The 26,247-nt window shown below is 39.3% G+C and overlaps 1 protein-coding gene across 3 annotated transcripts in view; it reads right to left on the bottom strand.

Annotated features, from left to right (window-relative positions):
• The window catches only part of LOC126100310 (nicastrin), a 142,979-nt gene that overhangs the window by 101,478 nt on the left and 15,254 nt on the right, over positions 1–26,247 (bottom strand). For 2 of the 3 annotated variants that reach the window (XM_049910919.1, XM_049910921.1), the window contains exons 3-4: positions 22,886–23,009; positions 7,627–8,036 (exon numbers count right to left, since the gene is read on the bottom strand). In XM_049910919.1, the coding sequence (XP_049766876.1) occupies positions 7,627–8,036; positions 22,886–23,009 (534 nt within the window). The remainder of the gene's footprint in view (positions 1–7,626; positions 8,037–22,885; positions 23,010–26,247) is intronic. The other variant, XM_049910920.1, reaches the window with a different exon arrangement.

Genomic DNA, 26,247 nt, shown 5'->3' with positions numbered 1-26,247 from the left:
TATTTTGTGCCAAAAGTTCATATAACACCCCCCTCCCCCATATGTTAACATGTTACAACAATTCTGTGGAAAGAAAATCCATACTAATATTATAAATGCAAAAGTAACTGTCTGTTACACTTACACGACTAAACCACTGAGCCAGTTTGATGAAATTTGTTATGGAGATAGCTTGAACACCAAGGAAGAACATAGGCTCCTTTAGAAACAGTGTAGTACAACATATTTATTGGTTTGAAGACTATAACATGAAATTTGGAACAATAATTACTGTTTGAAAAAGTCTTTTACACTCCGATTCTTGAACTCTTAAGATATTTGTAAAATGCTTCTATTGTTTGACATGTTCTACATACTGCAATATGATTCAACAAAATGAATGCTATGTTTATACAATCCTCTATGTGTTTGATCCATATTTCCATACTACCTGTAACTCTTTATATTATGTTTTTACGGCACTCCTGCTGAATTATTCTGATAGTATCTGGTATGGAGCAAAGAGAGAGAGAGAGAGAGAGAGAGAGAGAGAGAGAGAGAGAGAGAGAGTTTTATCTCTCTGGTATGGAGATAGCTTGACCATTGAGGTAGACCATAGAGTACTGCAGAAAGTTTTCTCTCTCTCAGTATTGTGAACATCTTTTAATATGGTATTTGTGAGTGGCATGCAAATGACACTGGCACGATGGTTGGCTACTCTTAATGTCTACAGATTATTCCATGACACTGCAAATCCAACATTGCTGTGAGCATTTTGGTGAAAGTACAACAATAAAATCAGACGGTAAGCCCGAGAATTTAAAACTACGCTATAAGCCTCGCAACAGTAAATCTGATTTTGCGCATAGTTCTGAAAGAGCTCAAGCTATGAAAGTTACTCAAATCCAACAAACCTCAGAACAATCTCATGTCTGCTGGATCTTGGATGCATAATGTCAGGTCGTCTTACGAGCTACAGAGACATTAGAGTACTCACAAGCCAAATTGCATTTTAGTCACTGAGTGTCACACGTCTATCATAGCTTCCAAGACCTGTGAAGACTCACAACGGTGACATCCTTTAAAGCCTGTACCACAAACTGAGATTCATACCTTTATATGTGGAAAATGGGAGGCTTTTGGTTCCACACCAACAAGAATCATCTCAATTTCGGGTCAATGGAACAAATCTAATATAATCTAATTTAATCTGGTGAGGCTGCATTTGATTATGATCTATTAAATAACTATGTTAATCATAAATTAGTCATCACAGAGAGTAGCATAAAAATTTAGACACCGTAATGCATTAAAAAGGAAGGGAGAAATGGTTGGAATGTGTTCTGGTGGCAAAATCTCATATCCAGTACTAGGTGAGCCAGAAAAACCCTAAAAACTATACTTCTGCATGGATGTAACGAGCTGAGGCATTTTTTAAAAATATAATTAGAAATTATAAAGCAAGTTTTTTTATTCGACATACAGCAAAATAATATAAACACATTCATTATGTACCTACATACCAGCATTGCATATATTTTTTATAAATACGTCTCTACACCACTATATACACACAGACATCTTGTAAAATTACTAGCTCACTTACTCACCATCACTCACCATAATAAAACTACTGATATGTGAGCGAAGCAGCAGGTAGCAGCCAGTAAACTAATAAACCCACTGAATGTAGCAAAACAGGTACTGAAACAAGTCTGAGTGAAAACAAACCTACAAAAAGGCAACTTGCATAATGTGGAACTCCTCTCCAATTTTTCTTAGCTATCATGGAAACAAGACGAACTGCAACATTCACAAGATGAGTATCCAGAAATTTCATAACTCTCCACACTATGACCTTCTTTTAGACTATTTCAATAACACGATTAGCACACATTCGAAAAGCTGCTGGAAAATAAAGTTACTATATTCTGAATGCTATTACATCAAAATAAGACAACTCCATTGTGCAAACTGTATCACACTGTAATAAGACACAAATGGCACAGCCACGATGAACCAAAATTTATTCTTCTTCCACATACAAGCAAACGACCTAGAAACAGTCCAGGACCGATACAAATAATTGCTGACAATAAGAACAAACAAGTACAAGAGCAAGTGCTGGCTGCAATGTGCTTGTGAAAAGGAGGGCTCTGGTAGTTAGGGTGGGCAGATGTTGAAACATCCACGGCCTCTGCTGAGGATGCTGTAGCCGATGACAGCTGCTGCGAGAGTCTCCGGGCCAGAACTGGTGAGTACAGGGAGTAGCAGGGATGCAGTCAGTTGTGGTGGCGTGCCACCAGCCCATCACTGGCCTCAGCAACTTGGGACTGTCGCCTGAATCCATTTCAGTCAGTGGCCAAACCCCCAAGCCCAGACCGCAGAGACAAGAGTGAACTGCGACGAGGGATGTGCCAAAAGTGGCAGTGGGGTGGCACGAGCAGATGCAGGAGGGTGTGTGACTGGCGACCGTGGAGCATCTCCATGGGACTTCCATCCTCCACCGGCGTAAACTTGTAGCAACTCGAGAAGTGTGTTGAGGCATTGTCTGTGGAGGAGTCCGTGACATACTTCTTCACTCGAACCTGGAATGTGCAGACGAGACGCTCCACCTTACCACTAGATTGGCGGGGGCAGGGGGGGGGGGGGGGGGGGGGGGGGGGAAGGAGGTGCAGTCGCATGGCAAATGCCTCTATGGGTGTAGAAATCGTGGAAGTTCTGAGACGTGAAATGTAGACCTTTACCTATCGTAATCATATAAGGCAGTCTTTAAATAGTAGAAATTTTGGAGATGGCCTGAATCACAGCTGCGGCTGACATCAAAGGACAGCAGATAATGTATGGAAACTTAGAGAAAGCATCAGCAACCAGTAATAGTTAAGGAAGGGTCCCACAAAATCAACAGGCACGTGTTCCCACGGATGCTGCAGTGTGGGCTACAGAGAAAGCATTGTGGGGGCTGCTGCCTGTTGGGTAGTACACTGACACCAACTCAAAAAAAGATGTACAATGTCACAATCAATACCAGGCCAAAACAAGTTCTGACAGGCCAATAACATAATCTACAAGAACCTCCAATGTCCTTGATGAAGGAGCACATTCCACTGTAGGATGGCTGGGATTGCAACTTTAGGTGACGGTCCGAATGTTGTTAAGAGAACATCAAATACCAAAAGGCAGTGATAGGGGAAAATAGTTACGCAAAGGATCAGAAGCCCTGCCCGAAGGCCTGTCCAGCTGACAGTGCTGAATGAGGTGAACAATTCAACGCAAAATAAGATGGGCACAGACAGCTGCTGTGATTCGGGAGCCTATAATAGGAAACCACTCCACTGTGTGTTGCACCTAAATATCTAAGTGAAAACAAAGGCATTCAACCTTATCAAAAGTGGGATCTGGTCCCATCGGAAGCCGGGACAGCACTTTGGCATCGGTACGCTGTGCGGTGGGCCAAAGTGTATTTCACAGTCGTAGTGAGACAGCCCAATGCTGGAGGCAATGTGCTGTTTTGTCGAGCAACAAAGCAGAAGGTCTGAACAACAAAACTGAGGGCTCATAGTCAGTAATGAAGTGGAACTTAGACCCACACAAGAACAATCAAAACTTTTTTCAAGGCATAGACGATAGCAAACACTTCCTTTTCAACTTGGGAGTAGCACTGCTGGGCGGAATTGAGTTTTTTTGACACACAAGCTATCAGACATTCAGAACAATCTTCATATCAAAGTGCTAGAATGTGCACGAATCCATATTGAGAGGCATCTGTAGCCAAGATGGAAAATAGCCAAACATGGAGGAGAATGTAGTTTATATTTCAAAAGCATGAAGGCATGCTCGCAGCTCAGTGTCTACTGAAAAGGAACATTCTTGTGGAAAAACTCGTGGACGGCATAGATCAAATGCAGCCAAACCCAGAAAAAGATTGTGATAGTGAACAATTGTACTGAAAAATGCTTGGAGTTCTTTGACATTTGTAGAGTGAGGCAGAGCTGTGACATGATTTCATTAAAAATAAGCACCATTCTGAGACACCTTAATACCCAAATACACAATATATTCCTGAAAAATGCATGACTTGGTCAAGTTGCATTTCAACCCTGCAGTAGGTAAGATCATGAACAAGATTAAGTTATGTAACTGCTCTTCCATTGATGCACCTGTTATGATGATATCATTGAGATAGTTGATGTATCCCAGACTGACATTGTCAATTGTTCCAAAAAAATGCTGAAAAATTACTGGTGCAATAATCAAACAGAAGGCACTGATATTGGTACAACCCAAAGGGAGTGTTAATCACAAGAAGCCATTTCGGATCCTCATCCAATGGAACCTGTAAATAGTCAGTTTCAGACAAAACTGGCCCCTAGTGAGTTTAGTCAATAACTCGTCCAGATGGGGCAAGGGGTAAGTGTCAATGATAGACTGAGCATTAATTGAAACTTTAAACTTGCCACAGGAGCGAAGCTCATCAGTCAGTTTTTAAACAATCACAAGGCGGGTAGCCCACTCACTCAATGTAATAGGTTATATGATCCCAACAACATCAGCCAGTCCAATTCTGATTTCACTTGATCACGCACAGCCCTAGAATACGGCATGCATGGGAAAAAATGGGCCACGAAGTTAGTGGCACAATTTAACCCACTCGAGAAGACGTATGGGAACCCAGAACACAGAGAATCTGACTTTCGGTAAGGGATCTGACTGAATATGAAGGACACCTTATCCAAAATAGAAAAGCATCCAGACCAAATAAATCTGCAGTAACAGCATCACAGACTACCAAAAAAGTCAAGGAATAAACCACACATCTATACATAGTGGGAGCCATAAATTGCCCCAAAATCAAAGTATGCTGCTTGTTGTAACCCACCAAATATCGAGTAACCGCAGACAAAGCCGGAGATCAGAGCACTTTGTCCATCACTTGTACTTTGATAAATAGTTTGTTACGATTCGTAAGCACTGAAGATACACAATTACCATCCACATCCAGGTAGATACCATTTTCTTTGACTTCTGGAAGGCATTCGATACAGTTCCACACTGTTGCCTGATAAACAAAGTAAGAGCCCACTGAATATCAGACCAGCTATGTGGCTGGATTGAAGAGTTTTTAGCAAACAAAACACAGCATGTTGTTCTCGATGGAGAGACGTCTACAGACATTAAAGTAACATCTGGCGTGCCACAGGGGAGTGTTATGGGACCACTGCTTTTCACAATATATATAAATGACCTAGTAGATAGCATTGGAAGTTCCATGCGGCTTTTTAAGGATGATGCTATAGTATACAGAGAAGTTTAGCATTAGAAAATTGCAGTGAAATGCAGGAAGATCTGCAGTGGATAGGCACTTGGTGCAGGGAGTGGCAACTGACCCTTAACATAGACAAATGTAATGTATTGCGAATACATAGAAAGAAGGATCCTTTATTGTATGATTATATGATAGCAGAACAAACACTGGTAGCAGTTACTTCTGTAAAATATCTCTGAGTATGCATACGGAACAATCTGAAGTGGAATGATCATATAAAATTAATTGTTGGTAAGGCGGGTGCCAGGTTGAGATTCACTGGGAGAGTCCTTAGGAAATGTAGTCCATCAACAAAGGAGGTGGCTTACAAAACATTCGTTCGATCTATACTTGAGTATTGCGCATCAGTGTGGGATCTGTACCAGGTCGGGTTGATAGAGAAGATCCAAAGAAGAGCAGCGCATTTCGTCACAGGGTTATTTGGTAAGCGTGATAGTGTTATGGAAATGTTTACCAAACTCAAGTGGCAAACTCTGCAAGAGAGGTGCTCTGCACTGTGGTGTAGCTTGCTGTCCAGGTTTCGAGAGGGTACGTTTCTGAGGTATCGAATATATTGCTTCCCCCTACTTACGCCTCCCGAGGAGATCACGAATGTAAAATTAGAGAGATTCGAGCGCGCACGGAGGCTTTCCAACAATCCCGCGAACCGTACGCAACTGTAACAGGAAAGGGAGGTAATGACAGTGGCACGTAAAGTGCCCTCCGCCACACACCGTTCGGTGGCTTACGGAGTATAAATGTAGATGTACATGTAGGGGGTAGGGAATGACACACAGATGCTACATGTCCTTTTCTCCTACAGTTGATCCAAGTTGCCCAGCACTTAGGACACTCATGTTGACTGGAACTGGATGGGCAAAATGGGAGCACAGAGTACGACCGTTGTTGTTGTTGTTGTTTAGTATGTTGCCATCCAATGTGGCATGGAAGCCATGTTTGTACAGCTGCCACGTTGTCCTTCCCACAAGAACAGACTGTCGCCTGACGACCAGGAACAACAGTCACCATGGCAATGTCACACTAAGTCACAATCTTATCACCAGCAGCACAAGATACCTCGAAAGATTGAGCAATATTTAATACTTAAGTCAAAGAGGGATTCTTGCAATGTAGTGTACTTTGATGCACCCCTTTGGGAAGAACTAATCAAACGGTGGCATCACAACCATACAATCAGTTTAGGAATCATGATGAGGATTGATAACAAACTGGCAATTGCAATTGCAGCCACAGAAATCAAGCTGCCTAAGCCCCGTAGGTTTTTTAGGGCTGTTGATGACAACAATAGAATTCTACCTACACACACACACACACACACACACACACACACACACACACACACAAACACATTGCAATGACAGGCATGTCTTTAGACACAGATTCCTGGAGGAGAAATCCAAGAAAGGGAGAAAGCCTTACATGTTTTCTTCTTCCACACACAAGCAAACAACAGTTGAGAACACAGACACAAACAACGAAACACCCTAATTACTGATATAAGCAGCTGCTGACAAAAAGTATAAACACAGTATGAGAGCGAGTGCCTGCTGCACGACACCTATAAAGAGGAGAGCTCCAGTAGACAGCACAATGGATGCTGTGCTGTGTCTACAAGTCAGGTGGCCCACCACAGGCAGCCTCTGGTGACAGGACAGCACAAATGCCATTGGCAAAATATTTCAAGCGTAGTGCACTCAGGATCTAGTGCCGTGTAACGTATTACACAACTGGTTATAGCACATATGTTTTACTCGATGATCAATAGTGGAGATGCTGAGTTGCTGATAGGCACAACAGGAATATTTTCACACTTAAAGCTTTCGGGAAATGGCCTTTGTCAACAATAGATGCACATACGCGCACACATTTTTACATTCCATCCTGGATTTTCCACTGTTTAATTCTCCAGCATCTCGAGCCAGCATTCTGGCCCATATGAGGGGTGCTTGCTTGTGTGAGTGATTGTTGCATGTCTCTCTTTTACTAATGAAGGCAGTGGCCAAAAGCTATATGTAAGTGTCCTTTCCTACATTGTTAATATTCCTACCTGGAGTTCCCATTGTTTGATTTTAAATGAGTCTGTCATTCTTAAAAGACAAAAAAAGACAACTCACCTGGCATGTGTGCACACAGGTAATAGCAAAAACTCAAACAAAGATAACTCCAACATTTACATTATAAATAATTTTAAATTACAAACAGGTATAAATGATGGGTGGTGATAGTTATAGATTTTATCAGTATCAATCTGACAATACGAGGTAGTAAATATTGAAAACATTTGCAAACTCTAAAAGGAAAAAATAGAATGGGAAACATACCCTGTGTCTCACCTGGATGGAAATTATTTTTCACTCCATTTCGCCTAACACACACTTCTGAACTGACAGCTGCAGACATGTACGAATTCATCTCTATAGCACAAAGTGTCCGTCCAGCCTGAGTGTCAGCGCTGTTATAGCGCTGGTGACACTCTCTTATCTTCCGCAGGTTCCCAGAACTATCATTAGAATTGCTTTTGATGTAGAACATTGGAAAGCCCCAGTCAATTTGCAGGAGTCCCATTCCGTCAGGGTTCCACGGGGCATTGTCGTCACACTTCTTCTGTCCTGAGTACCGATTGGGGCAGGTATCGTCAGGTGAATAGTGTTGTGGCAGATCAGTAGCTGTGTCATATGCGAGCAACACACCACTGACCTTTCCGGAATCACGCAGTGGCAACAGCACATCCCTGCAGAGAAATGTGAAAGTAATTTGTGCTTTCAAGCTACCAAATGTTAAGGCAGAAATTATTTACATTCATGTTATGTCACCTATGTTAGTAACAAAGGTGCAATATTTCAATATATTTAATAAACTTAATAATTTGGACAGCTTATCCATATTTTGTTAGCCTACAGATAATAGATGATGACATATGCAAAATGGTGAGATCCTGTTACATCCATATGCAGATGATACTGCAAGTGAAGCAAAAGGCATAAAAGATGTGAAGTAACAGCAGAAGAGGGAATAATACATGCCCTCTCTGTAAATGAAAAGATATCAAAGTATATGGTAGTGTCTTACACTAAGGTCAGTAGAACACAACACAACTAAAAGATATGTACTATCAGTTGTTTTAATTACTTGTGTGCCCTTTTATCCTATGAGAATTTTTACACAGATTTTAGGGCTCAGACTGGAGTTACATGCTCTTGCACAAACATATCCAACTAACTCCCATCTAACAAACCAATAAACTGGGAATCCCTACCAATTCAAAAGAAAATTAAAAGCATATCACATTGGCCACTCCTATGACTTACTTTATTATTCAGATTCAGGCATAGAAAATTCCTGTTACTACACTGCAAGTGATGATGTGCATTATAAATGCTGCATGACAAGTACTAGTGTACTGCAAAATAGTTTTCTGCACTTAGAGATATAAGTAGCTATTTTCTCCCAAAATAGCAATATAGTAAAGTAAATATTAAGCAGTCAGCATCAAAACACTGTCTCATGTATACCTAATGGTCAGGAGAAGCACAGATGTGCAACTGATTTAAATTTATACAAGGTATCTATTCTGAAAATAAAATTAAAACAATATGAAGCATAGTTATAGCGGAAATTGGAAAGCTTACTAAGGAACTATTTCTAGTAAATAAAATAATAATCAAATAGTCCATGAAGCTAAACCTACCACAAGCTGTTCTAACAATCACTTTCTAAATGTAACTTAGAAACTTTGTACAGTCAGTAAAAAGAAAAAGTATTGAAGTATATGCAACACTTGGCACTATAAGCATTCAATCGAGCTGAGCTCACTCCAACGTCTTCCAATGAAATCAAGAGAATAATCATTAGCTCTCTTAAAAGAAAAAAATCTCATGGGGTCGATAACATTCCAAGTAAAATGTTAAGGGCATGTTCTTCTGGTATAGTTACTTAATGCTTCACTTGCACAAGGTATCTTTCTAGACAGACAAAAGTACACCATTGTCAGACCCCATCTAAGAATGGCACAACAGACATTAATAACTTCTGACCTCGTCCACTATTATTTAATAATGACAGAAAGTACCTGAAAGTATAGGAGTTCGAATTAATCAGTTTTCAGAAGAGCGTCTCCACTGAACGTGGCCTCTACCATTTCACTGCACTATTTTATAAAATACTTGAATTATGAGATTTCACAAACTGGGATTTTTTGTGATGTATCTAATGCATTTTGCAGTACAAATCACAACATCCTTTTGATGAAGCTTAAAGTTTATGTCTTTACAGATATAATAAATATGTGCTTCACTTACTACTCAACTGATAGTAACCTAAGGAATACATTAACTGGCTCTCGTAATAAATTTTATTCTTATTGGGACAAATTACTAGTCATTCCAAGGGGTTCAATTCTGGTACCACTTCTGTCCTTGCCATAAACAACAACAAAATTATCAGTAAATGAAACATTCGAAATCATTATTGACTGGTTCTCAGTAAATGCTCTATGATGTAAAAAAAAAAAAAGCCTTTTGTTCAGTTCTCTACAATGGAAGATATCTCAGTATTAATTCCAAAACAGCATGGAACAAAGGAACTATGTAAAAACTTACTGTTCAAAAATACCTGAGTGTGCATACTGATCAGAACTTGAATTGGGAATGATACAGAGTGATTCAGGAGTAATGTCACATAATTTGTGAAGTGAATTCTACATATGAAAATAAACTGAAAAAGTCCTATAAACATCTGTCCAGTTTTTGATTGTTACAAAACTGCAGTATGTTGAAGGCTACTCACATCCATGAATGGTTATGAAGACAAATGTAAATATTACTTATGGAAATGCTTTGTAGGTGCTGTGGCAGACAGAATAATGGTGGGAAAGCTGACTGGTTCATCCTACAATAGGTGTTCAAAAAGTCTGCCGCTCATCCCAATGCACTTGTCAGTGCATTGGAGTGTGTGTTGTGTTGCACATCGAAGATCTTCTAGCTAGGCGTTAATATGGGCAACAGCATCGGTGATGTGAGTGACAAGTTCTTCGCCTGCGTCCACCTTCGTAGTGTACATCCCCCCCCTTAAACAGCCCTATAAACAGAAGTCTAGCAGGGTTAGGTCGGGTGATCTGTCAGGGCAGTTGATGGGTCTGCCACAGCCAACCCACAATTGAGGAAATTTGTTATTCAGATACTGAGATGCTTGTTTGGTACAGTGAATCAGTGCTCCATCATGTTGCAAGTACATTTCTTGTTGTTGCTCTAATGTCAAGCCTTCTGAAAGCGCAGCTAGTCTTCTATCAGGAAATGTGGATATGCTGTAGCCATCATGCAATTTGGCAGGTACACATGTCCTATCAACAGGTCATCAATCATACCACACAAGACGTTCACTGAGAACCTAATTTGGAATTTTGTTTCCCAAGTGTCATGTGGGTTCTCCATCATATTGTATGAGAACTGCAGGTGTTCATGATACCAATACGTGTCAATCTGCACCCATCTATAAATAAAATTACTGCAATATGTCTCTGTGTGCAGCCAACCCTTTACAAAATTTTTGTCTGCTTGCTTAATCACCTCGGTTCAGATGTTTCATGGGATGCACAAGAAATGGCTACGAGCCCTCAGAATGCAGTGTACACCAATCACACATTTGTGGAATGCTGCTGAGTCTTGAGGGCAACACTCAGCACAACCAGGAGCACCTCTGAAGATGTCCAACGTAGCTTTGAATGGAAGATCAGGGATAGAAGAGTTCCATGGACCACAGCCATACAACCCAGATGAATTCTTCGCAGTATGTATGTGGTTGAGTTACATTTATCAAATTTTATTGTAGATTAATCTTATCAAAAAAATCCAGCTATGTAAATGTCCAGCATGTAGCACTGTTTTTATAGAGAAAATGTATCTTATTTATTCGAATGCATAGTTTCGTGGTGATGTATACTGATAAAATTTTCTTGGGCTTCCAGTCACGTCCAGTGGTTTAAAATACAAGTTGTTATGAATATAATTGACAGAACACACAAAGAACTGAAATAAAGATAAAGATCAGGTATAACTGAGGCAGCAGAAGCATTTCTTTTACTAGGTTACAAGCAACTGGAGTAAGAATAAATAGTATTAAGGTGTATATTGATAGTTTGTTGTTAATAATGTATAACTGTACTTTGCCATTTTGTACAGTCTGTCTGTCTCATGTTTTTAGATGTTTGTATATTACCAACTGCCTACTTCACTTGCTACATTTTTGTATTTATTCTTCCCATCAATCAAATTTAATGCTGCATGCATTAGCCTGGATTTCTACAAATTTTTGTATTTTTTTAACTGTTCCTCTGCTGCCCTCGCTATTTTATCTACAATCTTGTACTATTGTATTTCTTTCATCTGTTACAGTCATTCATTACAACATCTTCCCCTTGAAATTCTCTACAACATGTGGTTGTTTCAACTATTTAGGCCTCGTTCATTTACATCCCACATCTCTAAACTCCTTCAGCTGTAATTTGTGTTTGATGATTAATAAGGTCCACAGCTGCCACTGATTTTTCCATTTCATCTTACTGCTGCAAAATTTCAACAGACCTGGTGTCTCCAGGCCTCTTCCACATATACACACTTCTTTCATGATTTCCATGGCGCAAAATTCTGTAAAATTCTACCTGGTGGCTTCCCTTTTCATTTCTTACCCCCAGCTTAAGTACTATTTTTTTCCTTCTCATTTTGTTGTCCTACTGAATTCGAGTTTCCCATCACCAACTTTCAATCTTCCTTAACATCCTGAAAAATTTCTTTTAACTCATACATGTCCAATGGCTTCCTCATCTGCAGAGTGAGTAAGCATATATACTTTCGTTACTGTCATCAGCCATGGGTTTGTGACCATCTTTATTACAATGAACCATTCATTATGTAAAGTTCTCTGACCAACTTACTTGATTTAAAATTCCATATTGCAATCTGTAAAATGCCACATTTGATTTTTCTGATGATTGCATCTGCCTGAGTAGCTTCCCCTGGAGGTCTGAATGGGGCACCATTTTTCCCAAGAGGGTACCATCATCATTGAGCCATAGATTTGAGCTGTATGTCCTCAGGGAACTTAATAGTTTTAATATCTCATTGCTTTCAACCATTTCACAGTGTCAACACTGCACGGTCATGTTGGCTGTCATTATAAGTCAAAACAAGACACCTGGAGTAGGTGGGAGAACCGACCATGGCAAACTATCCCACATGATGTGCAATATACATTAGAAAAGTGGATTACCCTCAGACTTCAGGAAGAATACAAAAGAATGCAGGTTCTGATATTATTGAACCATTTGTTTAATCCTCTTGATATTTGTTACAGTTATGAAATACTAACACAAATGATATACAGAAAGATGGAACGAGTAGTAGAAGTGGATCTGGAAAAAATCAGTTTAGGTTATGTATAAAAATAAGACAATCTGAGCCAATGCTGAACCTACAGCATACATTAGAAGATAGATCAAAGAAAGACAAACATTAGCTGCATTTGCAGTTTTATAAAAAAGGTTTTTAAACTGTTTCTGGGAATATACACTTTTAAATTATGAAGTTATCATGGATGAAATATAGAAAACAAAATACTATCTACAACTTGTTTAGATACCAGACTGTAATTATGGATCACACAGAATATGGTGGGCGATGTGCAGTGACCAGTTTTTGTCCAAAGAGCTGGGCGAGTTCATACATTTGTTCAGAATTGGAGGCCAACAAGTGCTTTGGGACAGTGATGATAGAATCAATATGCATGCCCTGCAATCTTTCTCAAATGATTTTGCAGTAACCATTCGGCAAAAAATTTCATTTTTGTTTACTTGTAGCTTTATATGTCAGGTGCATTATTATGTGCTCATCATTTTATTAATGGTCATAGTTATTGGGATCTTTACGAGGAAGTAAGACACCGTGCTAAGTTTGAAATGAAAAAAGGGGTCACTATGATTTTGCATCTGGGGCATATTACATAATATGTTGCTGTGTAAGAAATTTAGCTAACATATTGAATTTTTCTTTAGACTTTGTTGCAGGTTTCTATCTGTCACCAACCTTGAGAAAATTGATCTGACGTAGTTCACTCATTTGTGATAGCACCACACTAGCTATAAAGCCAGAGTGAAATACCGTATTTACTCGAATCTAAGCCACACTTTTTTTCCAGTTTTTGTAATCCAAAAAAACGCCTACGGCTTAGAATCGAGTGCAAAGCAAGTGGAAGTTCTGAAAAATGTTGGTAGGTACCGCCACAACTAACTTCTGCCGTTGAATATATGTAGCGCTACACAGGCATGCTTTGTAGGCACAAAGATAAATACTGGCAGCAAAACCTCTGCGTCAGTAAATAAATTTAAAAAAAGGTGGAAGACGAACTTTTTTCTCCGCCCCGAGTTTTGACCACTGCATATTCATAGATTATCCAACGAAGTAAATACAAATTCCGTATTGTTCGTCTTCGAATGTAGCAGCATTTCAATGTACTACAAAGATCCGACTGGCAAGACTGTTTGGGATATTTGATAATATAGCCAACTCTATGTTCTGAATTTTGTCCTACCTGTGGGAAGAGATGGTTGTTAATAGGAACTTTTATGAATTGTGAATCACATGCAGTATTCTCTTCACCACAAGAATAATATGAATATAAACATTTTACCATGTATTGTTTCGTGTTTGCTGCTTATCTCATTTAAATCCTGTCTGCCTAATAAACTAAGAAACCAGAGTGAGACAACAGCAAACGCGGAAGAATATACATATCATGTCATGTTTATATTTGTATTATTCTTATGCCTAATAGTGATACAGTCAGAAATGAAGCATGGCAATTGACTACATTTTTAAATCTAAGATGACTCTAATTTCTGTGCAGAATGTAATATACTAAAGAGGAGCCTGCAAAGATTTTCAAACGGAGAAAAATTTTCGCTAAACTCTCGTTCAGAACACCTTCTATCATATGCAGCCTATTATTTGGTTCTTGTTGATCATTATCAAAGAGAGCAGCAGTGTAAGTAACAACAAATAGCAGTCTCTTGCCATTGTTTCGCTAATGAGACGATTCCTCTTTTAAATTGTAAGCGGCGGTAGCACTCACAAAAGTAAGCCATGCCGTGAGTGGCGACAGGTCATAAACACTCATTATCAGAATGCGACAAACAATGCACAACACAGTACTGTAATGCATTTTCAGCTTAGAGTGACGTTAACACCTATAATAAAGAGAACGGCACTTATCAGATCAAAGAAAAATAAGCCATCAATTCAAACCAGACGAAGCACATGAAAAAGGAAGGGTACCCACATAAATTTGGACGGAGCACCTGACGCATAGCAATGTAAAGCTTAACTGCTAAACTTACAACTCGAACCAAACTACTGTAGCTGTATCGTCATTCATTCGACTTAAATTGTGTCTCACATTACAATGGACCAACTTTGTTTTGATTTGGAGGTGCGGCTTAAAACTTTTCTCTCCCCTTGAATTTCGAGTCTCAAATTTCAGGTGCGGCTTAGATTCGGGGAAAATTTTTTTACTTGATTTCGAGTCTCATTTTTCAGGTGCGGCTTAGATTCGAGTGCAGCTTAGATTCGAGTAAATATGGTACCCACAACATTCCTCATATTTAATAAACAGTTTGAGACATTGGAATGAGATTTTGGCAAATGATAGCACACAAAGAGGAGAGGATTTTGCCATATAGTTATTATGCAGAACTTCATTATCTATCTTGTTAACTACAGACCTTTCCGATGAAAGAATGTAATTTTTAAGGGCTATCGATAGCTGGTGAAACGAGAAATGCTATAGGTTTTGGAACAACATAAGTGAAGTAATTACATACTTATTTTGTACCAAGAATGTGCTCTTCCATAAGATGCTGATCTTATTTTTCCTCAATTTCTCACTTAATAAATTTAATAAACCACTGTTTCAGAATTCTCTAGAAATTGCATCTGCACAACATATTAGTGAGGTGAGACTGTGTAAACTAAGCTGAGTTTTGTCAAAAGAAGCAAATTTTAACATGGCAACAAGAGAAATGTGTAGGTTTTACTCAAAATTCCCCAGTTGTGACTCTTCTCTGAACGTTACAAATGGTTAGCAAACCAGGCGAGAATAAATTGCTGCATTTTCAGCGGAATTCTTTTTAGGTACTAACCAAAGAAGAAGTGACAGATCTTTTTGAATGGTCACCATGCAGATGTGGGCGCGGAGGGGTCCCGCTTAATATTTAGCAAAAATGTAAGCGTAAGCATCAGTTTAGAACAGCACTTCCCCTTCAGTGCTTGGCATTTCCCCTTAGCATTCTGAGTGACCCCCCACCACTGTCACTCTGCCCCCCACTTCCGCAGCTGACTGTGCATCTAGCAGCCGCGGCATTTTGCGCACAATATAGTAGCTGAAGGACACTCGTTGGACGGAGTGCATATTGTCTTTAAAAGCTACAGGGGTGATTGAGTGTGGTCAAATTATACCAGGTAACATAGATGAATTTTGATATTTGGAAGGAAGGAAAGAAGGGCCATTAAGGTTTAAACTCCTATAAACACTGAGGTCCTTAAAAAACAGTGCACAAGCTTGGAACGACTCAAGGGTGGGGAAGGAAATTTGCTGTGGCTATTTAAAGGAACCATTTGCCTGGAGTGATTTAGGGAAGTTATGGAAAACCTAAATTAGGATGGTTCGAGGCGGATTTGAAATGTTGTCCTCCTGAATGTGACTCCAGTGTTATAATCACTATACCACCTTGCTTGGTTTGCTATTTGGGCGATGGGAGAAGTGAAGTGTAGACCGGTAACAGCAAGAATAACTTTTCTGAAAAAAAGAGAACACTGTTAACATCTAATATCAATTTATATGTTAGAAAATCTTTTCTGAAAGTAACTGTCCAAAGTGATATTCCATACAGAAGTGAAACAGGGAGAATAAACAGTAGCCTGCAGGATAAAAGAGAGTAGAAGCTTCTGAAATGTGGTGCAAGAGAACAATGTTAAAAATTTTATGTGCAGATCAAGTAATTAATGACATAGCAAAGGCTCAAATCAGGCAAGAAATACAAGTACAATTTGGCTACAGGAAGGGGCAGGCTGATATGACATGTTCTGTTGCGTCTGAAATACTAAGATTAGTATTGGAATTGTATGTGTATGAGGGGGCGGGGGGAGGGGTCTTGTAAGGCTTTACCTAGGTTTCACTACAGTAAACTTATTCAAGTGGATGTAAGCTGGAATAGTTATGTGAGAGGATATGAGTTTATCAATACAGACCAGCAAGGGGAGCTGCATGAAACTAATCTTCAGACTGAAGACCACAAAACCACTGACTTGATTCTTTGCACCAACAATGTTCACCCCTTTTCATAGGACCTATAGAAGTCAATCAATAACAGAATGAGTGTACCAGAGAAAGGATACAACCAGGAACTACATCAGGGTATAGATACGGACTAGTAGGAAAAAAAATCTCGCATTTCCTGGTCAAGAATATGCTTTTTCCCAGGTGAAAATATACTATACCTGTGGTGAAATTACAACATACTTTCCCTCAGAGCTGTAAAACTTATCAATCCTTTGAATGGTGAAGGTTTTATACACCGGCAAAGAACTTCATGACACTTTAGGAAAAAAAAAACACCGACATACACAACACATTTGGAAAGATCTTTGACATGCATCAACATTTACACTGTATATTTTCGCATTGTGGAAGTATAAACTGGAATTATGCCAACTACAGCAACAGGAATTACACCCAGTACAACCTGGTAGTTTCTGATGCACTGAAATCGACATTATGAATTATGATCACTTTTGTCATACAATCACAGTTCCTGTCATTGATCTTTCCAGCCAATGACATAAGATCTTCAGAGCATAGGAGAAGCAATGTAGTCAATCAATCACAACATCACAAATAGAAATAGTTAAAGGTTTAAATTAACATACATACAGCATAGTTACAAGAAAAGCTTTCACATAGAATATCCCCCCCCCCCCCCCTTTCTCGAAGAGTGTGGTTAGGCAGGGTCCTAGGCGCACACCTTAAATTACAGCTGCTGAATATCTTTCACAAGCACAATTATAAATTTCTCTGCTGTGCACCAAACATTTCGTGAGCTACCTGGCTGAATGCATGTTCTGTTGAGCACTTTCACTTTTCCAAAGAAAAGCCAATTACAAATGAAATTGCTCAAGAACTTAGTTTGCATTTTTTTAATGATAATTATACTTTTTGCCTTCGTTATTGCATAATTTGTAATCTATGGAAAAATTGAAATAAATAGGAAAAACTAACTTTGAAACTTGGTCCTCTTTAGCATGTATTATTCTTTAACATACATCAAACACAAATGTGCCTGTGAAATTTTAACCAATAGCATAAATGGCTGGTGTTCTGGGTCCAAAATTTTTCTAAATGGCTGGTCCTCAATGTTAAGTCCTGAATGAGAGTCTAACACTCTGTGATTTAAGGAATTCATCACACACACTCACACATAAAATGGCTGTAACCAATATTACGGTTATTTAAGAACTTTAATTACAAGAAGAACAAAGTTATAATACGCTGTACCCTTATATTACTCATTTTCATACATGGATCCGATGTGTGAATCACAGTAATTGTTGGTTGGGGAATACAATATAACCACAAACTGTTACAATGGAAAGACATAGTTGACAAATCAGAGAATACATTGCTTCTGACATAAGAACAAAATATCAGGTGACTAGGAGGACAATGAGAGAAAAAATGCATTTTATTATAAGGAAACGACATTGAAGAGCATCATTTAGCTGATGTTGCCATGAAGGGTTGGAGGAGACAACAAGACACAGGTGTGTCAAAGGAAAAGTTTTCGGGAGACCAGTGTCCATTATGGTCAACAATGTTCATTTAGACAACAGTGATGATGATGAAGATGATGATGATGATGATGACAACAATGAAGAATATCAACAAGACTATAATGAATGCTATACATTTCTTAATGTAGTTGAAGTCTTCACTCTGAAGGATGGTTTGATGCACATCTCAGTACGTCTTTGCTATGCTGGTCTCTTCAGTTCTGTGTTACTCCTGCAAACTATATCAATTTCAAGATGCTTACTGTAGCCATGCTTTGATCTTCTTCTAAAGTTTTTATTCCCCCTACACTACACCCTTTCATTTCCAAATTAAATCTTCCTTTATGCCTTAGGATGTGCCCTGTCAATCTACAACTTTTGTTGGTCCAGTTATGTCACAGATAAATTTTCTTCCCAATTTGATTCGCTGGTTACTACTCCCTAATCTTCAGCACTGTTCTGAGAGACCAGATTTCAAAAGCTTAAATCATCTTTTTTCTCTATACCTTAGATTGTCCATGTTCCACTTTCATTTAAGGCTACACTCTAATATTCAGTTTTATATGTTACACACTTCTCTTTCTTGGTGCCCCCCCCCCCTTTTTTTTTGCCAGTCTGCATATTATAGCTTGTTTACTTTGGCCACCATCGTTTATTTCATTGCATAAATAGGAAACCTATTATTTTCAGATTCTCATTCACTTATAAATTTCCTCTACATCACTGGATTTAATATGAGCATGTTCTATTACACTCTATTTACTTTTCCTCGTCCTTTGTCGTTCTCTGTTCTTAATTTCAAATTTCCATTTCTTTTTCAAATTTCTCTTTGATTTCGTTTACTGTTTAGTATCTGTACAGACTGAAAAATATGGCCGATATCTTACAACCTTGTCTTCCTCCCTTCTCTTTATTGCTTCCATTCCATGTCCTTCGATGCATAACTGCAGTTTCGTTCCTTTATAAGTATTTTAGAACATTTAACTTCCTGTTATTTTATCCCTGATAACTTTAGGGTGTATTCAGTCACTGCTGCTGAAAGTTTTTTCATACACAAAATGGTATAAATGGGTGTTTGCCCTTTCTCTACCTATTTCCTAAGATACTTCCTAGGATCAGCATTTCTACATCTACATTTACACTCCACAAGCCACCCAATGGTGTGTGGCGGAGGGCACTTTACGTGCCACTGTCATTACCTCCCTTTCCTGTTCCAGTCGCATATGGCTCACGGGAAGAATGACTGCCGGAAAGCCTCCGTGCGCACTCGAATCTCTCTTAATTTTGCATTCGTGATCTCCTCGGCAGGTATAAGTAGGGGCAAGCAATATATTCGATACCTCAGAAACGTACCCTCTCAAAACCTGGACAGCAAGCTACACCGTGATGCAGAGCGCCTCTCTTGCAGAGTCTGCCACTCGAGTTTGCTAAACACCTCCGTAACACTATCACGCTTACCAAATAACCCTGTGACGAAACGCGGCGCTCTTCTTTGGATCTTCTCCATCTCTTCTGTCAACCCGACCTGGTACGGATCCCACACTGATGAGCAATACTGAAGTATAGATCGAACGAATGTTTTGTAAGCCACCTCCTTTGTTGATGGACTACATTTTTTAAGGACTCTCCCAATGAATCTCAACCTGGCACCCACTTACCAAAAATTAATTTTATATGATCATTCCACTTCAAATCGTTCTGCAAGCATACTCCCAGATATTTTACAGAAGTAACTGCTACCAGTGTTTGTTCTGCTGTCATATAATCATATAATAAAGGATCCTTCTTTCTATGTATTCGCAATACATTACATTTGTCTATGTTAAGGGTCAGTTGCCACTCCCTGCACCAATTGCCTATCCGCTGCAGATCTTCCTGCATTTCGCTGCAATTTTCTAATGCTGCAACTTATCTGTATACTACAACATCATCCGCGAAAAGCCGCATGGAACTTCCGACACTATCTACTAGGTCATTTACATGTATTGTGAAAAGCAATGGTCCCATAACACTCCCCTGTGGCACACCAGAGGTTACTTTAACGTCTGTAGACGTCTCTCCATTGAGAACAACATGCTGTGTTCTGTTTGCTAAAAACTCTTCAATCCAGCCACAAAGCTCTTAATTTGTTTATCAGGCGACAGTGCGGAACTGTATCAAATGCCTTCCGGAAGTCAAGGAAAATGGCATCTACCTGGGAGCCTGTATCTAATATTTTCTGGGTCTCGTGAACAAATAAAGCGAGTTGGGTCTCACACGATCGCTGTTTCTGGAATCCATACTGATTCCTACAGAGTAGATTGTGGGTTTCCAGAAATGACATGATACGCGAGCAAAAAACATGTTCTAAAATTCTACAACAGATCGATGTCAGAGATATAGGTCTATAGAATGATATTTTCACTCTACGGCGGAGTGTGCACTGATATGAAACTTCTTGGCAGATTAAAACTGTGTGCCCCACCGAGACTCGAACTTGGGACCTTTGCCTTTCGCGGGCAAGTACTCTACCATCTGAGCTACCGAACCACGACTCACGCCCGGTCCTCACAGCTTTCCTTCTGCCAGAATCTCGTCTCCTACCTTCCAAACTTTACAGAAGCTCTCCTGCAAACCTTGCAGAACTAGCACTCCTGAAAGAAAGGATATTGCGGAGACATGGCTTAGCCACAGCCTGGGGGATGTATCCAGAATGAGGTTTTCACTCTGCTTTCTTTCAGGAGTGCTAGTTCTGCAAGGTTCGCAGGAGAGCTTCTGTAAAGTTTGGAAGGTAGGAACGAGATACTGGCAGAAGTAAAGCTGTGAGGACCGGGCATGAGTCGTGCTTCGGTAGCTCAGATGGTAGAGCACTTGCCCGCGAAAGGCAAAGGTCCCGAGTTCGAGACTCGGTCAGGCACACAGTTTTAATCTGCCAGGAAGTTTCATATAGGTCTATAGTTTTGCGCATCTGCTCGACAACCCTTCTTGAAGACTGGGGCTACCTGTGCTCTTTTCCAATCATTTGGAACCTTCCATTTCTCTAGAGACTTGCGGTACACAGCTGTTAGAAGGGGGCAAGTTCTTTCATGTACTCTGTGTAGAATCGAATTGGTATCCCATCAGGTTCAGTGGACTTTCCACTGTTGAGTGATTTCAGTTGCTTTTCTATTCCTTGGACACTTATTTCGATGTCAGCCATTTTTTCGTTTGTGCGAGAATTTAGAGAAGGAACTGCAGTGCTGTCTTCCTCTGTGAAACAGCTTTGAAAAAAGGTGTTTAGTATTTCAGCTTTACGCGTGTCATTCTCTGTTTCAATGCCATCATCATTCCAGAGTGTTTGGATATGCTGTTTCGAGCCACTTATTGATTCAACATAAGACCAGAACTTCCTCACAGGTTTCCACACTTCTCCAGAACTAAATCAAGGTGGTTTTCTTTCAGTCAACTCTTCCTTCTGTAGACAATACATTTTTTTCTAATGTAACTACTAAAATCTATGAATTGTAAAGAAATATTTGTTTATAACCATGATATTTCAAAATTACTGTAATACAAAGTTGGAAACTGCATACTGTGACACTTAAGCAACAGACTTCTGCATAAATACTGTGACACGTAATAAAAACAAATATACTTCTCAAACTTGCATGAAATATGTGCAAAAATTAGGCTTTTCATCATTCTGTTGGTCCACCAATTATTATTCCTCGCGTACATAAATTATTTCATCAATTCCATAGTGTGTCCCACTTGCAAAACACATTTGCAGTTGTTTTCTCCACTATGAATTAACTTTCCTATACACCTTTCAATCTGCTATTGTTCTAGTTAGGAATTTTTAAATCGCTCTTAACCATTAATTCATTTTTTTGTGTTACCTGTTTCTTTTCTAAACATTCATTATATACACATTTATCTTCACTTTATTTCCCATCTTCTTTCTTCAGTGGCTGGTATCAGCTTGTAGCTGAATATCAATAATCCACAACTAAATACCAGCTTTACAATGGACTCTTGCCTCTGAGAACTCACTTTAATCATGCACACTTCGCTTCCGTTAGGTCTCAAATTTTTTTCTAACACATTCCCTGTGGTGAAACAGGTCACTAGACATGTAGAATGACGCAGAATTCAGCAGCTTCCTAAATGGTGAGCTTTCACAGATGGCATTCTGATGATCAGCCAAAGAAGGGGAGCTGAAAAGCACATCAAAAAATGTCGTGCCTAAGGTGGAAAAGTAGGTCTACAAATCTGTAAGACAGAATGTGTGTGGATACAAAGTTCACAACAAGAGAAACGTGAGAAGACCACACTGTCAGCTAATTAATTCAAATTCAAATCAGCAAAGAATGAACCAGACTTCAATTTTGAGAAAATATAAGTAGGGAAATATACATCGTTTTTTTCCACACTAATCATGCTGATCAAAAATAAAGGTCTAAAGTGCAGATGTTTGAAAGGAGAACGATGACAAAGAGTCCATGACATTGTCAGTAAGAGACTCCTCGGCATCCTTGAAGATTCTCTGCTTCATAATGGAATCCATGGAACATGAATGAATGAAACAAATATTACAAAGCCACAGGTGTGCACGGCATGTAGGATTTTAAGTCTTTGTAGACAATTGGCCCTTATTCTGAAATGTTTGTAGTACTTCATAAATTGCTGAAAATTAAAACTATCTTAGTCCTTCCATCAGAAATGAACTGCTTTAGGTCATCACACTTACCTCTTGAACATATCAGGACCAAGAACAGCCATATAAGGTGGAGCGTCCCCTTTATTCAAAAGCCACAGTAGGTCATCATAATCATCAATTAAGTGTATAGCACCAACACTGCCTGAGCGGGAAGCTGGAAAACAAACATAACTTAAAATGAAATCAATCAGTAGATTCCACACATCAACATCTATAACAGGGTGTCGTCTTTAGTTTAACTAATGCAATCTGACTGTGTTGAACACTATATATTACTGCAGAAGTCAGACCATTACAGAATAAAAGAAACCCACAACTGGTTCCTCATATACTTTAAGAACACACAGCAAAAGATTATTCTCACAGTAATGAAAATGGATATGAGGTGGCATCAAAATTTATACTTCAAAATCATTACTTTTACAATATCAGATCTGTTACTGAGCAAAGTAGTTGGCTATTTCACCGAAAGCAAAGAGCCCATAATCAGTACTTTCGTTGTTGTTGTTAGGGTCTTCAGTCCTGAGACTGGTTTGATGCAGCTCTCCATGCTACTCTATCCTGTGCAAGCTTCTTCATCTCCCAGTACCTACTGCAGCCAACAGCCTTCTGAATCTGCTTAGTGTATTCATTTCTTGGTCTCCCTCTACGATTTTTACCCTCCACGCTGCCCTCCAATACTAAATTGGTGATCCCTCGATGTCTCAGAACATGTCTGTACCGATCCCTTCTTCTAGTCAAGTTGTGCCACAAGCTGCTCCTCTCCCCAATTCTATTCAATACCTCCTCATTAGTTATGTGATCTACCCATCTAATCTTCAGCATTCTTCTGTAGCACCATATTTTGAAAGCTTCTATTCTTTTCTTGTCTAAACTATTTATCAACCATGTTTCACTTCCATACATGGCTACACTCCATACAAATACTTTCAGAAACAACTTCCTGACATTTAAATCTATACACAATGTTAACAAACTTTTCTTCTTCAGAAACACTTTCCTTGCCATTGCCAGTCTAAATTTCAAATCTTCTCTACTTCAACCATTATCAGTTATTTTGCTCCCCAAATAGCAAAACTCCTTTACTACTTTAAGTGTCTCATTTCCTAATCTAATTCCCTCAGCATCACCCGATTTAATTCGACTACATTCCATTATCCTAGTTTTGCTTTTGTTGATGTTCATCTTATACCCTCCTTTCAAGACACTGTCCATTCTGTTCAACTGCTCTTCCAAGTCCTTTGCTGTTTCTGACAGAATTACAATGTCATCGGCGAACCTCAAAGTTTTTATTTCTTCTCCATGGATTTTAATACCTAGTCCGAATATTTCTTTTGTTTCCTTTACTGCTTGCTCAATATACAGATTGAACAACATTGGGGAGAGGCTACAACCCTGTCTCACTCCCTTCCCAACCACTGCTTCCCTTTCATGTCCCTCGACTCTTATAACTGCCACCTGGTTTCTGTACAAATTGTAAATAGCCTTTCATTCCCTGTATTTTACCCCTGCCACCTTTAGAATTTGAAAGAGAGTATTCCAGTCAATGTTGTCAAAAGCTTTCTCTAAGTCTACAAATGTTAGAAATGTAGGTTTGCCTTTCCTTAATCTAGCTTCTAAGATAAGTCGTAGGGTATTCTACGGAATCCAAACTGATCTTCCCCGAGGTCAGCTTCTACTAGTTTTTCCATTTGTCTGTAAAGAATTCGCGTTAGTATTTTGCAGCTGTGACTTATTAAACTGATAGTTCGGTAATTTTCACATCTGTCAGCACCTGCTTTCTTTGGGAGTCAGTAGTTCTAATGAAATGTCTACTCCCGGGGCTTTGTTTCGACTCAGGTCTTTCAGCGCTCTGTCAACCTCTTCACGCAGTATCATATCTCCCATTTCATCTTCGTCTACAACCTCTTCCATTTCCAAAATATTGTCCTCAAGTACATCGCCCTTATATAGACCCTCTATATACTCCTTGCACTTTTCTGCTTTCCCTTCTTTGCTTGGAACTGGGTTTCCATCTGAGCTCTTGATATTCATACAAGTGGTTCTCTTTTCTCCAAAGGTCTCTTTAATTTTCCTTAGGCAGTGTCTATCTTACCCCTAGTGAGATAAGCCTCTACATCCTTACATTTGTCCTCTAGCCATCCCTGCTTAGCCATTTTGCACTTCCTGTCAATCTCAGTTTTGAGACATTTGTATTCCTTTTTGCTTGCTCCATTTATTGCATTTTTATATTTTCTCCTTTCATCAATTAAATTCAATATTTCTTCTGTTACCCAAGGATTTCTACTAGCCCTCGTCTTTTTACCTACTTGATCCTCTGCTGTCTTCACTACTTCATCCCTCAAAGCTACCAGTTCTTCTTCTACTGTATTTCTTTCCGCCATTCCTGTCAATTTTTCCCTTATACTCTCCCTGAAACTCTGTACAACCTCTGGTTTAGTCAGTTTATCCAGGTCCCATCTCCTTAAATTCCCACCTTTTTGCACTTTCTTCAGTTTTAATCTACAGTTCATAACCAATGGGTTGTGGTCAGAGTCCAAATCTGCCCCCGGAAATGTCTTACAATTTAAAACCTGGTTCCTAAATCTCTGTCTTACCATTATATAATCTATCTGAAACCTGTCAGTAACTCTAGCCTTCTTCCATGTATACAACATTCTTTTATGATTCTTGAACCAAGTGTTAGCTATGATTAAGTTATGCTCTGTGCAAAATTCTACCAGACGGCTTCCTCTTTCATTTCTTCCCCCCAATCCATATTCACCTACTACGTTTCCTTCTCTCCCTTTTCCCACTATCGAATTCCAGTCACCCATGACTATTAAATTTTTGTCTCCCTTCACTATCTGAATAATTTCTTGTATCTCCTCATACGTTTCTTCAATTTCTTTGTCAACTGCAGAGCTAGTTGGCATATGAACTTGTACTACTGTAGTAAGTGTGGGCTTTGTGTCTATCTTGGCCACAATAATGCGTTCACTATGCTGTTTGTAGTAGCTTACCCACACTCCTATTTTCCTATTGATTATTAAACCTATTCCTGCATTAACCCTATTTGATTTTGTATTTATAACCCTGTATTCACCTGACCAAAAGTCTTGTTCCTCCTGCCACTGACCTTCACTAATTCCCACTATATCTAACTTTAACCTAGCCATTTCCCTTTTTAAATTTTCTAACCTACCTGCCTGATTAAGGGATCTGACATTCCACACTCCGATCCGTAGAACACCAGTTTTCTTTCTCCTGATAACGACGTCCTCTTGAGTAGTCCCCGCCCGGAGATCCGAATGGGGGACTAATTTTACCCAAGAGGACTCCATCATCATTTAATCATACAGTAAAGCTGCATGCCCTCGGGAAAAATTATGGCCATAGTTTCCCCTTGCGTT

Source organism: Schistocerca cancellata, chromosome 9, assembly GCF_023864275.1.
Source record: "Schistocerca cancellata isolate TAMUIC-IGC-003103 chromosome 9, iqSchCanc2.1, whole genome shotgun sequence".
In the NCBI taxonomy this organism is placed as follows: Eukaryota; Metazoa; Arthropoda; class Insecta; order Orthoptera; family Acrididae; genus Schistocerca; species Schistocerca cancellata.
The sequence above is the reverse complement of the archived record's forward strand: the minus strand, read 5'-3'. Positions and strand labels throughout refer to the sequence as shown.